The 17,334-nt window shown below is 38.2% G+C and overlaps 1 protein-coding gene across 5 annotated transcripts in view; it reads right to left on the reverse strand.

Annotated features, from left to right (window-relative positions):
- Positions 1-17,334, reverse strand: part of HIVEP1 (HIVEP zinc finger 1) — a 142,871-nt gene that overhangs the window by 67,010 nt on the left and 58,527 nt on the right. For all 5 annotated transcript variants that reach the window (XM_081245992.1, XM_081245995.1, XM_081245993.1 and 2 more), the window contains exon 3: positions 758-811. In XM_081245992.1, the coding sequence (XP_081102118.1) occupies positions 758-811 (54 nt within the window). The remainder of the gene's footprint in view (positions 1-757; positions 812-17,334) is intronic.

Raw genomic sequence — 17,334 nt, forward strand, 5'->3', positions numbered from 1 at the left:
TTGGAACTCTACCCACCTTCCTTTCTTCCTCCCCTCCCACAGGCTGTTGTACATCGAAAGCATTTTTTCATATTACCTGGGAAAATAATCAGTATGCTTTTTGTGATGAAAACTGATTTTTGCTTTTAAGCTTTTTATTCTTTACACAAAATTTACCCATTGTACCTAGTGAAAGAACAAAATCCAGATAAATAAAAGTTAATCACCTTCCCCTGCTCCTTCTCTCACCATTGCAACAAATCACCACAGTCAACTGAAATAATTAACATTTTTTTAAAGCTGCATCACATCCCAAAATATGAAGGTACGACAATTGATACAATTATTCCCGGCAATGACTAACGTTTGGGTTATTTTAGTTGTCTTAGGTTTTTGTCATTTCACAAAGAATACTGCACCATGTGAACACACATATGCACACACATATGCGAACACAGTACCATCAGTACCCATTATACGGGTAACTTGATTGCTATGGGACAGTCTCCCAAACAGGGCTTTCAGAAACGCTGCAACCATCTTTCATATTCCCACCAGCAAAATAGTTAACATGTGGGAAACAGTTACAGAATATGCTATGCAGTTAAAACATTTCATAAAGCAAAGTCCATAGACTTTTAGGTATCTATCAGTTTAAGGTGATTTTTAACTTTGGGATGTGTTTACACTGATTCATTTAGAGAGGCTGCAATAATAAGATATTTATACAGGAATCTCTGTAAGAATAAAGCCTATACTGGGGTTGATTTTAATTTACCTTTTTTTGACACTTCTGCCCCATTGAGTTCTTTTTGTGCTTCTTCAATTTTGTCTAAGAAAAACAGCAACAAAAAATTGTAAGTCAATTCATCATACACAAATAAGAATACAGTAAAACAAATATATTACTTATAAACAGTACCTGACGCATAGTAATAAATATTTGTTGAATGAATTATTTATGAAGCAAATATGTGTAAACTGTTAAAGTAATAATAAAGTCCTTTTAAAAATAATACTTATAATTTTAATTATGTCTTAGTCACAAGGACTACTTCCAACTGTTTCCACAATGCAAGTAATTAGTGCATTTTAAATACTGAACCATAGTTTAAAAATGTTTAGCTGATTAATAAAAGTATGTAAACATAATACTTTCTTTATGAAGACACACAGATTTTATTAGAGAGATACAGCAAATGCCTACTGGCTTAGAAACAAGTCTAAGCAAAGTTCATAGATAGCCTCAGACCTAAGCCAAACATGGAAGAAATAAAAGAAAGGATGGAAAAAATAAAGGAAATGATGGGCTGAAGAGCAGCAACACAATACCCGTCACTTCTGCCAACCCTTGATTACAGAATAGTTATCCATGAAGTGTGAGGGTAGAATACTGCATTAAAGAGATACCAGATAAAACTAATGACTACAGAAGTGCTATATATGCACGCAGTTTTGAAAGAAGCAATAACTAACAAAGAGCTGGGATGGCTGCCTCAGGAGTGGATGGGAGAGGCAGGCACGTGGGCCCAGAGCCTGTAGGTCTCCCATGTGAGCTTTGAGCACAATTAGATGTTGTAAATAAGCACACGTTCTACTTTGGTAACAATTAATTTAAATTTTATAAGGATATACATATTTGATGATCATGACAGCAACCAATTCCAAATTTAATACAGTGGTCTAAGTGCTAATTATAATGGTAAAAGTAACAAAATTCCTAGGGTACTATTTTGTACTGAAATGAATACAGTAACCATAATTATGCAACACTTTAGACAGTCCCTTGGCGTACAGTTTAAATGCTTTCGGTATGTCAGCCATTCATGCCTCCCAGCATCCACCAGCAGCTCCCAAAATGCCCTCCACTGGCCATGGAAGATGCAGCCTCCAAAATGGCATCCTTCCCCAACTAAATAGATCCCACCATATGCCCTTCCAGCTCTGGTTCTATCTGCCTTTTCCCCATCAGCCTTTCCAGAAAAGCCAGAAATCCACAGAACCTTCGATTTACTGATCATACTTCTTTCAACTGCATATTGAGCCATCCAGGCTGCCATATCAAGGGGGAGGGGGAGCATCAGATTAAAGGAAACAAGCAATGGTTAATCATAACTAAATCTTCACCCTGACAAATGCACTCCCCACAGCAATGTCCTACTTGCTTCCTGCTAATTACCAGATCCAGGATAAGATCTGAGGGGAGAAGAGACAATCTTTGGAAATAATACAATATTTTCTCATTTACAAACTTTAGTTATTTCTCATGAAATGATGAGTGAAATTGGAAAACAGTACTGAAAAAAAAACCCTTATTAAATGCAGAAAGTAGATCCTGCACTTAGCAGTACTTTTACTTCAAAAGGAGAATTCCAAATGTATGGATGAAATCTGTATTAATACAAGTAACAAAAAGACAAGGCCCACTTTTTCAAAAAATAAAATGTACTAAGTACACTGGAGACATTCAAAATGTAAATAAATATTAAATATAGTCTTTGAGAAACATAAAAATGAAAAGCACTATTATTTCTATGCCAGCAGTTTGTCCAAACTTGAGAACCATAAATAATATATACATATATATTATATATATTCATAGTAGTAATGACTGTGTTTAAGAGTTTATGCACACATAATTTGGCATTATACAATAAAACAACTTTTTATTAATAGAACCCACTGGGGCTCAAGGCAGCAAAAACTCATGACTTGACATGTATTTAAAGAATAGCTTCTATTTAGTATATTGAGGTTTGGCCACCTTCTATTTGTACTTTAACATAACAAATTCTTGCAAAAATGACCTCAATTTACATTTGTGTATAAATCAGTAGATTTAGGATATCTAGTGTGTTAGGTATAGGTATCTACTTAAATGCCTTTACCTGGAGCTCCAGTTCAATAGGTAAATACAATCTTCAATGAGAGAGCTTATAATAGCCATTATAAGATTTTGCCTCAATTTTTAGAAAAAGTCCTGTTTATAGTTAACCTATGTTTTATAATTCTCCTGGTAAAATATGATGTTTTAAAGACGCTCTCCAAAACTACAGAGAAAGTACTCGTTTATTAGATGCTCTTAATTGGTTCAGACAAGGCAATTTACTAGTATTTAAAAGCAACGTTTATCATTTTTTCACTATGACCCAGAGTAAGATAGTTTTACATTCCAACCAATTACACATGTGTATCTAAATTATGTATATACATAATTCAGAAACCAACTTACCCACACTCTAATTTCTATCCTTTCCTAGTAAAAATGAAAAATGCTGCCTTGCTCAAATACACTGATTTCACAACCCACTGCTGGAGCAAACCTGCAGCTTGAAACTCACTGATAGAAAGAGCAGTTCTCAACCGAGGGCAACACTTCCCAGCCAGGACATATCTCATTGTAAACCCTGATTGGCAGGGGGATGCGTGTGGTTTATAATGGGATCTCAGATTCTGAGACATCTTCCATCATGCCCTCCCCAGTGTCACTGTTATCTGAGGTAATAATTCCACAAAGACTACACATTCAGAAATAAACAGTAGTTTCTCTGTTGCTTAAAAATAAAAACAGATATACATGCAAAATTGACATTCACACCAGCGGTAAATCTAAAGTAAGTAACATATTGTTACTGTAATGAATTCTTACCATATTTAAATTAAGATGTAATTCTAATTAATTCAGTTTTTACTAAATACACTTGGAGTTGTTACCTGGAAAAGATCCCAGCAACACATGAATGGATCCATAATGGTCCCTAAGATCCAGAAGGGCCCATGGCTGAAAGAGTGGCAGGCTGAGAGGGAGGGTACTGACAGTGTAGGTTAGATTTTGGTTCTGCAACTATTAAAAATGTACACCTTCGTACAGTTTTTCTTCTCTGGTAAAGCACAGCAACTATTTGTTAACGGTAAAGGCTATGAACAATCTTGTTTTTAATGCCTTACATCTTTTAAAACTATTGTTTGTACAAGAAAACAATGCAAAACATTTTGTTTTCATCATAGGTAAATAATTGTAAATAAAGAAAAAAATGTTGATTTGTGGAGCCTAATCTGAAACCACTGAGCCCCCCCCCCCAAAAAAAAGTCCTGGAGCCCTTAGGAAACCACCGTTCTTTTGGGGTTCTGGGAAGAAGACTAGATAATTAAAAACAAATCATTTAGAAAAATAAAGCAGTCTTCAAATGAGAGCTCACAGCAAGCACCTGCTCTCTGACCCTTGTCACCCTGCGGTGAAGTGGGGGCGATGGGCCTCCTGTACCATCTCAGATCCTCAACACCACTCCTCAAGAGCCCTGCCACTCAGGACATACATCATAGCTTTGGGGACCAACTCATTAAATTGTTAGGATTTGGTTCAACAACTGCTGAGGGTTTTATATGGCACTGAATGTCTACCTGGTGTCAGGTATAAAAGGAAGAACCAGAAATATAAAGCGAAAAGCATGGCTCCCCTGGAGGAGCTTACGGATTATTCTACCTCTTAAACAAGCATTTTAACATCAGTTTGCTGGTAAACATAAAGCCTGATTCCCTGTGCAGCGAACACAGCTGTCATCCCACTCCCTCCTCTGCAGCTCCAGCCACACCCCTGAGCAGGGTCCCTCAGGTCCCTGAGACTCTTCCAGCTAGCTGCCCTCCCACCCCATCCCTTCAGGATGTCACCTCCTCTAGGAAACCTGCTCTGATACCCTCCTCAGAGCCATTGCTTCCTTCTCTGTGCCACCACCCCTGCATGTAGGATCCGCCTCTCCACTGCTATGTATCAGGTGATCATTAGTAACAACCACAGTTAAAGCGGACTGAGTGATTTCCTGGTCTTAAAAATGCTGACGGTAACCTGCCAAGTGACACACACAAGCACGGGTGCATTCTGAAAAAGGGAAAGAGGAGTATCTGCGCACAGACTGAAGCTGGCATTAGGTGGTTTCACGTAAGAGCCTGGCGTTTTATCTTCCTTAATGTTATAAATGACTCCTACATTTGGGAAATTGCATCAGTGCACTGAAAGCACCTGAATCAACTATTATCACTCCATTAGATTATCAAGGAGTTAAATGATCTCTACCCTAATTCTAGTAGCTCATCCTTCTCTCCTGCTGTTCTGATAGGCACCCATAACTTCTGCTCTGACACCTAGAGGCTCTCCTTCTTCACTGAGCCCTAAAAACATAAAGTGGAAACACTAACAGTAAATTTTATGAAGTAGATCCTAAGGAACTGTAAAAGGCTGAAAGAGATACCATCTGATTGAAAAAAGATCACCATATGTGACTGCACTATTTTTACTACTGAATAAGCCTAACTCCCATGTCCCTCATCACACGTCAGTACAAGCTCCCTGTCCTCACTGGTAACTGCTAGAGCTATTTCAATAAGACTAAATATATGACAATGACGTAATGTTAAAAATGCATCCAATACCCATAACCACGTATGCATGGACGTCTAAATGATGATCCCAGTGTTCACTACTAAATCAGCTAAGGAAACCTACCTTTGTAAGTAACACGTTTGAACATGTAAGTTACACATCTTTCCTATCTCTAGACCTATGTCTTTCAGGGAGTCAGACTCTACAATAATGCCGAAAATGATAGTCTAGACTAGTAATATTTCAAACTGAAAAATATTGCTTGAAATAAGTAAAAAAAAAAAGAGAGAGAGAGAGAGAAACTCGGCGCTCATGAATTTGAAAACTGTGATTTACTAGTAAAAATTCTAGAAAAAAATAAAATTACTCAACTTGATCCAGAAAGAGAAAAACTCGACTAGAATAACGAGGGATGATAGAGTTACCAGAGAATAACGCAGAATTACTTTTTCAGAGGTTAAAGGCCAAGATGGTTTTATTATCAAATTCTTACCAATTTTGAAGAATAAAGCTTTTCCTAAACTGTCCCAGAGTACAAGCTAACACAAAAGGTGTTCTAAATCATTTTTAAAAGCTGCTATAACCCTGATATCAAAATGTGACTGAACGGGCAGAAGAATCAACACTCCATACAAGCCTCACAAATGAATATGGATGTAACAACCTACATCCAGAGGTACATTCCACAATTAGAAAGCCATGTCCAAGTAGGGAGTACAATAAGCATGCAAAGACATTTCAGCATTAGGAAGCATGTTATTATCTTTTGTAACAGGATGGGGGTGGGGGGAAGGTAATTTAAATAATGTCCAACATGTACTTGATTAAAACACCTATCTCTAGTGTAAACAAAAACAAAACAAAAAACCCTCCACGATAAATAAAAAAGGATATGCTTCATCATATTAACGAAGTGGTATTCTAATGAACACCCTAAAACAGAGAAATTAGCCAATAACCTATCACTTCCTTTAGGAAGCCTTCCCTGACCCTTCCCCCAGGCCCTGGTCTGCGCCCCCAGCACAGTGTTCTAAGGCCCAGAGCAGCATTCATCACGGGATAGTCCGAGAGCCTGCATGCTCACCCACTTTCTTCATTAAAACTATATCTTATTCAACAGAGTACATAGGTGTTTAGATCACTAGAGCCTCAACACATATTTGTTCAATAAAGGAATTGCTATTGCTGAATTTACGGTAGCATTTATGTTAAATTAACAATTACTTGCAGACAATTTTACATGTAAAACAATAAAGGACTAGTTAAAGAACTATGGTACTTCCATACAATAGAATATTATTTAGCCATTAAAAATGTTTTAAAAATACTTACTGATAGAAAAAATGCTCGAAGTGTATTATGTAAAAACATTTTGTGCCACATAGATGTACATGTACATATATACATACACACACAGATCTATAAAGAAATAGGCTCAAATGTAATGATTATCTGGGGGTAGAATATTAACAGTTTTAATGTTATTTCTATTTTCTTCAATTACTAAATTATCTATAATAAATATTTTAATATAAAAATAAATTTATTTAAATTTAATAAAAACTAAAAACCCTAAAAATGCGATCAAATTATTTTTTTTAAATATGTCGGCTGGCTATAGGTTCTAAATTCCAAATTTCCAGATCATATGAAAGACTCTGGGTAGTTTCTAAAACATAAAAACATTAATATAGTGAATGGTTCATTCAGTTCAGAATATATTTATTAGCTCCTGTGGGCTAGCCCTAAGGATACACAAAGATGAATAATCTTACAGGTAGGAACTTATAGAAGTAAATGAGCAATCCCCCTACACGCAGTAACTGTGTGACTAAGTCCATGGGGTCCTAGGGAAACACTGAAGGGTGTGAATGCGGCTGTCTTGGAAATAGGAAGACTGGTCCTGCAACACCTTCATGGAAGAAATAATACATGGGCTGAATACGCAGAGAAGGAAAGGAGAGATCTTGTCTAGAGGAGGAGGAAATTCAGGGAGGGGAGCATGAGGAGGATGGAGAGGCAAAGACGCAGAAAACAAGACAGAGTCAGGCACTCCCAGCAGTTTGCAGCATAAATCCGAAGACAACAGGTCTAAGCACACAGGATTTGAGAGCTACCGTCTTACATAACTAGTTGCTAAAACCATACCACAGGGTAGGTGGAAGCAAAAATATAACTATTCTATGAAGGAATTTGGCCATAGGCATCAAGATCCTTGAAACCCATCTCTGTATTTTAATATATTGATTCAACTACTGGAAATCTAGACTGAGGCTATGAAAGGAGTGGAACAAAGGCTATTCATCAGAGTACTTTTCGTAACAGAAAAAAACCTAAATAACCGATGACACCCGGAATATAGTAGATGCTCAATAAATATGTGTTGAATACTTGAGAAATGGTTAAGTAAATTATGGTACCTTCATATAATAGAATATCAAAGAAAAACTATATTCTAGGCTTCTAGAAGGACCTACTGAGTCAGAAACTATAGGAATGGTGGCCCAGATTGTATAAGTTTTGAAAGCTTTGACAAGTGGTTTTAATGGGCCACCTACCCTCCAGTTAAGAGTCCTTGGGATGAGAAGTAGAGAAACCCAAGAAAAAAAAAAAAGAAAAGAAAAGAAAAGAATGGCTGAAAAAAAATTAGGAGAACCAAAAACAATTTGGCCGCAGAAGTCAAGAAAACAGTGTTTAATCATCAAATCAGTATATGATGCAACTGATAAAGACTGAAAAAGCTTCACTGGATGGAGCAATTAAGAGGTCCTGGTGAGGCTTCCCGGAGCCTGCAGTGGAATGAGAGGGCGGAGGGCAGAGGGCTGAGAAAGTGATGGGACAGGAGGTGGAGGACAGGATAGAGCAGAACTGTCTTTCAAAACACTCGGCAAACAACAAGAGAGTGAATTTGGGGGCCAGAGAGAAACACAGGGTCAAGGGTGGGTTGTCTGATTTGATGTGTTTTTCAAAGATGTTTATAAACCCAAGGGAAGGAACCAATAAAAAGGGAGTAAAGATACAGGCGAGAGTGTGGGATGTGAAGGGCAAGGCACTGAAGAAAGTGGAGGCCAGCGTCAAGTCTGGGCGGAGGGCTGGTTCTGAACAGGGAAACACCCAGGGCGACTCCCTGAGGTCAGAGGGCAGAGAAGGAGAAGGATGTGCTGGGTAAAGTCTGCTGATGAGAAAGATGAGTTACAGGGAGCTCATATCCAACTTCCACAGTTTTATTGAGGTAAGAGGCATGGTTGTCTACAGCGAAAAAGGAGTTTAGCGTTTATGTTAAGGGGTCTTAGGGACCGGTAAAAATTAGACAGAGTTATTGATAGGAATGGAAGAACTGACCAATATTAAGGACAAAGAAAAGCACTGATGAATAGCAACTAGGGATCCATGAATGTAGAAATCCACATTCTTCCTTGAGCCCCTCCCACGAATTTAGCAGACATAATACAGCCATTATCTGATGCATAGCTATGGGCACCTCTCATAGTTGTCTTTAACTTTATCTATTTTGTCTTATTTTTTTCTTGTGAATTTTTATTTCAAAGGGCATCCTATATTTCAAATCTACAAATGTAGGTTGAAAGCCATAAATAGTGATGTTAGCCAACAAACGCACGTTCAAATATAATCTGATGATACCTAACGAATATCTGGAAACTTAAAGCCACCAGTCAACCAAATTAACCTGAGCATACTGGCACCTTAGGTTCCAAGTCATTTTTCACATTTGTGGGCACACACAGACACACAAACATGCGCACACACGCATATACATACACATACAAATACATACACATGCATATACAAACACATACACACACACCATACACACCCCCACACATAAACCCCACACACATATACACATACACACCCCCACACACATAAACCCCCACACGCACACACACACATCACTTTTTAAAATAAAATGACACAAAAACTATATGGACACTGTCTTTTTTTGTTTTAAAATTAGAACATCTCCACCCTATTCCAATACTGTTCCAATACTGATTCATCACTTTTTCAACTAAAAAAAAGAAAAAGCTAGTTTACTAAGAAAATGAAACTTCAAAATGTCTCTATTAAAAAAAATCCATATGATCACTGTGTAGCCTCTCCTAGGAAGTGAATGATACACACACACAAACACACATGCTCTTTGCACACGATCTTAGGAACCGTAGGATCTATGGAGACCCTAAATCCAGGTTCTGATAGAGACTTATCTACACTGTCACCGTTCTGCATTCTGGACGAGGAGTCGAAGGTACATTTTCACAGTAATAATGAACATGTTTTTATTTTTTCAGTTGTTAAATTTCTTAATTTCTCCCTAAATTATTTAACAATGTACACCTCTTACTAGTATAAAACTATTCTTATTTAGCCACATGAAAAAAAGAGGGGGACAAGTAGGTAACTGGAACAAATAATCTGTTCCTTTTCCTAATTTACCAGCCTGATTATATTTAACAACAAGAGTGGAGGAGAGTAGACAAGAAAGAAAAAAGTACTGGTATCAATACATCAGGCATTGTGTTCGGCAGAGTACATCTCATTCCATCCTTAGCACCTACCATGTGCAAAGCTTTGAGCTATATGCAGTGTCTTCCCTTGAGAACCCAGGCTCTAGTGGAGATGAAAATACACTAATGAAATAAAATATATTAGTGTCTAAGTATCTCTAATGTACGGTAAACAATGATACCCTCACAGTAACAAAAGGAAGAAAGGACAAAGAAGCAAAGCTCTCATAGTACGTACTCCACCATAATCAATCTACTTCTGCTCACAGTGGTGTACAGTGGAAAGCACTGTAGCAGTGAGATCTCCCACTGGGTGTCCGTCATCCTGGGACAGCAAACTCAGGAACCAAAGGATCAGAGCGCTCTCTGATTCCTCCACCTTACCAGCCTGGGAGGCTTCCCAGAGTCTCTTAACTCTTTTAGACAACCATCTGCTTAACATTATAAAAACTTCCACTGATAGCAAGAATGTATTATCTACTCATTTAGAACTTCTGGCTTCTGGTAAGGGTGGCTTATATGGGACTCTCATATTAACACAAGAAAACTATGCACAAAATATCTAAATAAATAAATAAACAGGAAGGTACTGGATAATGACCAAAAGCAGGCAAAAATTGGATGGGATTTGACCCTAGAGGGATGAGAAGCAAATGACGTAAGACCCACATTTCAGTGACTCTTTCCAGAAGGGCAGTCACCGATCTGTGAAGAGCACGTCTCAAGTAGAAAGCAGCAGGTATACTGGGCTGAGGAGGCAGAGGGAGAGTGTGGGGTGCTGCAAAAGCTGCACATTGAGTGGGGAAAGTCCCAGAAAAGGGAGGCTCAGAGCAGAGTCCAGAATCTGGGAACAGGCCCTTCAAGTCTTTGGCTAAGTCCTGAACTGCTTGTGTGGAGGGTAAGACTCCAAGGAACTTGAGGGAAAGCAAACACAGGCAGGCTGAGAAAACGGAGCAAAGTATTAGCAGAAGCTTTCAGTATTGGTACAGAGAACACAGAATTTGGAATTCAAGTCTGGCCACAGTAGACAGGCCAGGTAAAAACCTTGTTATTTCCACTGAAATCTCAGAAGGCCACACCTTAAAATTATCTTCACATCCTGGAATCAGGGCAAATCAAACAGACTACTCTGAAAACCCTAAAATCAATCTTCTACAAGTTTCAGAAGATCTAATAGTAATTCAACTGTCTGCTAAAACAAAACTCAGCAATCTTTAGATGAAGATGACAGAATCCAGAGCCTATAAGACATAACCAACCACACTGTTCTTTTTTTTTTTTTTTTTGCAGTACGCGGGTCTCTCACTGTCATGGCCTCTCCCGTTGCGGAGCACAGGCTCCGGACGCTCTGGCTCAGTGGCCATGGCTCACGGGCCCAGCCGCTCCGCGGCATGTGGGATCTTCCCGGACCGGGGCACGAACCCGTGTCCCCTACATCGGCAGGCGGACTCCCAACCACTATGCCACCAGGGAAGCTCCACACTGTTCTTTATATAATAAAAAATTACTAGGCGTGTGAATCATGAAACTGTGACACACAGAGTGAGAAAGCAGTACAAAGAATTAGACCTGCACATGACAAAGATGTTGTAAATAATGACAAGAAATTTAAACTATAATATATATGGTAAAGAACGTAACAGAAGAAAAAAAAGATGGATTTTGTGAAGGATAAGAGTAGAGGAATTTCAGAAGAAATATAGAAACTCTTAAAAGAATGGAAATAATATAACAAAAAACACAATATCTAAAATAAAACAACAAATGAAACAGCAAATGAAATACTACAAAAGAAAAGATTAGTGAACTTGAAGACAAGTCACTAGAAATGAAAATGATCAAACTGAAGCCTGGAGAGAAAAGAATGAAAAAGAACATAATTTCAAAGACCCATGGAACAGTATCGAGTAATCTAACACACATGTAACTAAAGTCCCAGAAGGAGAGGAGAGGGAAAACTGGGGAGAAAGAAGAGCTGAAGAAATAATAGCTGAATTTTTCCCAAATTTGACTAAAAACATCAACCTACAGATTCAAGAAGTTTAGTGGACCTTAAGGAGGATGAATACAAAGGAAGCCATACAGAGACATGTGCAGAATACTTGGGGATGGGGGGCGGGTGGTGAGGGGTAGCAACAGATTTTTAAATTGAAGAGAAACAAATGTCAAACTAGAATTCTATACCTAGCAAATCATCCTTTAAAAATAAAAGCGGGCTTCCCTGGTGGCACAGTGGTTGAGAGTCCGCCTGCCAATGCAGGGGACACGGGTTCGTGCCCCGGTCCGGGAAGATCCCACATGCCGTGGAGCGACTGGGCCCGTGAGCCATGGCCGCTGAGCCTGCGCGTCCGGAGCCTGTGCTCCGCGACGGGAGAGGCCACAACAGTGAGAGGCCCGCGTACCTCAAAATAAATAAATAAATAAATAAATAAATAAAATAAAAGCAAATAAAGATATTTTCAGATAAACAAAAGTTGAGAAAATCTGTATGAGCAATGCTAAAAGTGGTGATTTAGGCCTGAAGGGAAATGACAACAAAATATGTATCTAGAGTGGGGACCAGCAACCTATGGCCTGTGGACCAAATCCAGCTCACAACCAGTCTGCGTAAGGCCTGTGCATTATTTTAAACATTAACAAAAGGAAAAAAAAGAACAGGAAGTACATGTGATGGAGATTGTATGAGGCTGCAAAACCTAAAATAGTTACTATCTGGCCTTTTTCAAAAAAAAATTGCAAACCCATGATTTATGAGAAAGAAGAAAGAGATGGGTGAAGGGAGGGAGGGGTAAGACAAGGCAAATAAAAAGGTTTTATTTTTCTTCAGTTTTTAAAGACAGTGGACTGTGCAAAGAAAAAAAAACAGCGTATTATAGGGTTTATAATATATGTATAAGCCAAATATATGACAAAAACATCTACTTACCTAAAAATGTCCCCAAGCCCAAGGTCATCCCTAAATAATGAACTCACAACTCTGAATCTTAGTACCTTCAAGTTATTTCATATTATTTCAAATAAATCTTAAAGTACTAGATTGAAATGATTATATTTTAAAAAACACAAAACTGAAATAGATGATTTCTTTTCCCCAATCTACTCTCCAGTACACATTACAAATAGCAAGCAAATTATCAGCTCTGAAAATCTTTTGAAAAGCTGAAAGAACTCTTCTTAAAGTTCTTTTTAAATAAATTACTAATTAGTTCATCCTATTAAATACTGCCAAAGTATGAGAGTTGACATCAATTCCAGGGGAAGTGAAAAGGCTTCTGTGAGGAAAGAGCATGAAGAAAGTTGTAAAGTAGAACTAAACATACAGTATATGGGACACCATGAGTAGGTGTTACATGGCAGAAAGTAAATATGCAGAGTGAGAGGAGAATGTGGTGAGAAGTCCGCATATTGAGTAAGGAATCAGAGAGTCTAAAATGACATGGGAAATTCAGGTTTTGATGGCTGGACCAAAGATGGTACCAGTCTGTGTGACATAAAGGCAAATGACCTGCTTTCACCACCATGTATTCACACCTAGCACAACACACACATACAACAGAGTGAGAATTTTATTAACATTTAGGAATCATTCAATCACTTACTATATGAACAAATGAATAAAGAACCAAAACTGGTCCTTTAGGGATGAGAAGTCCATCTGCAGACGTGATACTGAATTTGCAACATGAGACCGAAGGGATTAGGGCTTATTCTAGGAAAGATGCTTAAAGAGAAGCCAAATAGAACACGATTGACTGGTTAAGGCTGGACATACAGATTTGGAATTGAGTCTAGACTTCTTTTTACTGTAATAGATTCTGGTTTGTGTTTTACCATGTTTGGTCACTAGAGAACACTGAAAGTGCTTTGTTCTCATACTACTTCAAGTGCATTCTGTAAATAACACTATTATCAATGAAAAAATTAAAAATCAGCAATAAACTGAAAAAGACACTTCTGGGTGAGAATAACTGGGTACCTAAAATCACACAAGGGGTTTGGGTGGAGCCAAACTTTATCAGTTCACTAGGAGACGTTTTTCTACGGTTATGGATTTTGCTTTCAATTTTTGCTTCTAACTGCGGGGATTTGGGCAATGACATTTTGGAGTATGAAAATTTTAAATTTTAAAAAAGATCAGGTTCAGGTCAGTAGATATTATGTAATTCAATTTTTTGTGGACATGTGTGCATATTTTTAAAAAAGATGTTGCATTGTCTGCATAAACATTGCTGAAAAAAGTGACAAATGATTAATATGGGTGGTTACTTCTGAGCAGAGGATAAAGAGCAGGGGCAGGAAAAGGGGGAAATGCTCACTTGTAAAACTGTACATGCTTCTGTACAAGTTAATTTTTAAAATTAAGTTTATTACTCATATTGAAGAAGATGTATTACTTACTCATTTAAATATACATGTATAAAAATGTATGTATGTATGTATAAATATGGGTAGCCAAATCAAAAATAAAACTTGAATGCCTCAATTCCCTAAAAGTATATAAGTGCTTATTTACTTATGTGCTTAAAAAATACATATTATTACTTATGTGTGTGTACATATATATACACACACATATATCTGTAGATACATACGTATACATATGACTATATATGCATACTTTCAGATTCTTTTTTTCAGTATTCTCACTTAAACTCTGTATTCTTTCAAATTATTTGATGCCTGTCTCCTCCTTCCAAATGGAGGCTATTTTAACATTTACCAATCAGAAATAATACCATTATAAATATTGCAATCCCCTATTCTTTACACTTTAATTTATCCAATTCAACATGTTAAGTCAAAATATTCAGAGGTCAGTTAAGAAGTCTGTTTTTTCAACTCAAAATAGTCCAATCTGCATCCCTTCTAAAGGGTAATTCCCTAACCAGCAAGAATCAGAAGGTAAAAGGCTATGAAAAATTCGAAGTAGGTGGTGGAGGGGAAACAACTAAAGTGAAAACAGACAAAGTCTAACAGTTCTAGTCGTCACCCACAGGTACAATCTTTATGGCGGGAATTACAGTCAAAATAAACTAAAATACCCTCACATTCTGTCTTTCATCAGGACTGTCAGGGGCCACTGCTAAGTAATTGTGTAGCATCTTACACTGTCCCTGCCACTGCGGTCACCTCATTTTACTGTGAGCAATTCTTGCTTTAAGGTCTGACTCCTCACCAGCCCAGCAGGCCCACGAGGGCAGGGCAGGTAGGTGCTAACCACTGGACACACAGCAGGTAAACTGTCCAATACTCTTAAAACTGGCATCAGATAAATGTCTTAAGTCCTAACCATTCTATACCTTATAAGGCTACTCAAAAGCAGGGAAGAATTACAATTTGATAAGCACAAGAAAAATAGACCTTAAAAAAAATCCAAACTCAAAAAGTTTAAATTAACTACATCTTTTAAACAATCTTTATTATCTCTTCTGTGCTTTAGGTTCATAATTGGCCTAGAGTAACTCAGTTCCCCAATTTTTCATAGTTTCACAGAGAAAAACAGAAATAGAAGAAAATATATAGCATATAACAATTTCCAATTACTAATATTCTGTGCTATAATTTTACATGGGAAAGATATGAACTACTGAGTGACCTAGTTCATTACAAAGACAAAATGTAAAGAAGTGCAGAAATCTATAGGTGGTCACCTGTGTGACCCACAATATTAAGGGTCAACTACGAGCTTAAATGTTGGCTTTTTATCACTGGCCAACACGTTCAGAGAGAAAGTCCCTAAACTGATTTTCAGAAACAAATTTAACGCTTAGAAAACACATCATTGAATCTGCTAATTACATTCTATTAAATTTTATTTTAGGAAAATAAATTATTTGGGAACCATTCACATTACTGTTTGAGGCCATTAGCCTAAATAATCAAATAACAGTTCATACAATTTTGTATACGTCTGCAAGTGCACGTTTATAATGGATGTGTGTGTTTGAATAATATATAGTGTGTATGTATCTATTACCTGGTTTGAAATATACCCACCACACCATTATATGTGTACATGCACATGTCCTCTATTTATTTGTCTTCACCGTTACCTAGTATAACAGCTCACAGAAGATAATAATAGCATTGGGCCCTTAGTACAGTTAAGTGGTTACAAACAAACATTTATTTATGATAAATTTTACAATGCATAGAATTCCCAATCTGCATCTCTACAAACCAATCAGTAAAAAAGAAAAGCCCATATGTTTGCAGCAATCATCACGACTGAAACAATGAACAAATGTCATTTTTTCCACAAAGGAAGTACTTGGCTACCTCCCTCACTGGCAAGGACTCTGGCCAAAAATAACAGTGTAAAGTGTAGGCTTGTAACCTAGTATGTATGGATCTGATCTGGTCAAGCCAAAAATAGCTCTGGTCATTTATCATCTTCAGGCATTTGTTTTAGAGGCTAACTCTATCATACAGACCAAGTTAGGCAAATTACGGTGAAAACACGCAGAAATATAATTGAGCTTGAGAAACCTTCAAGCTCTTTTCAATAACATTGTAGCACATGAGAATACCCAGGATACAATTATTTTGGATAGCGAATAAGGTTAACTATTTCTTAAACTCCCTAAAAGATATGTTAAACAAACCAGCAAAACAGAATTAACACATTTACGCATTTCTGAAAGCTGGGGGAGAAACGACAAGTGACCTGTCCGGATGCATCGCGAGAATCCTTCCCCCTGAAAAGCTTCTTCTAAGAGGAGAAGCAGCGCTGCCTTTGGGGGGCGCCCACAGGCAGCTTGCCTGCCCCCAGCGCTGCTTCAAACTCGCGGGTTCCTTCTGGGACCCGCCTCCCCACGCTCCCCTCACACCTGCCTGGGAAGCCTTCATCGTCCTTCTGACCCTACTGGGAAAAAATCTATCAATAATAGCTAAAGTCTAAGTACTTACTGTGTACGGGCACTGCTCTAAGGACCGGATGGTACTCGCTCATTCAGTCCTCCCCAAAAAACCTGCCCAGGAGGGAGGAACCGCCCTTGACCTCTGTTTGACAGAGGAGCGAACCATGGGTCATGGAAGCAAACTTCACAGAGCTCATAAGGAGAAGCCTGTCTGCCACGCTGAAACCCAGGCACATAGCCTCCAGGATGTGAACTTAACACTACGCTATACTACTTCTCCATGTTATTTAAAAGGGTGTCCTGCCTGAGCTGGCAATTCCTCATCTTTCATGTTTGAGCTTCAACACCACGTGCTCTTGAAGCCTTTCCTGCTCCCCCCCGGGGGCCGCCACAGTGTGTGCCAACAGCACCCTGGCTCCTCCTGCATTGAGAGTATGTGCCCGCACGTGTGTGCATGAGGTTGCTCGTTTCAGGCCTGTATCACCTGCTAAAATCATAAACGCCATGATAAACATCTATCACGGTCACCCAACGTCCTGACCTGCAGTATTTATCCATACCTTCCCAATTTTTCACGACCAGGCTTAAA

This window comes from Mesoplodon bidens (assembly GCF_964165515.1).
Source record: "Mesoplodon bidens genome assembly, chromosome: 10".
In the NCBI taxonomy this organism is placed as follows: Eukaryota; Metazoa; Chordata; class Mammalia; order Artiodactyla; family Ziphiidae; genus Mesoplodon; species Mesoplodon bidens.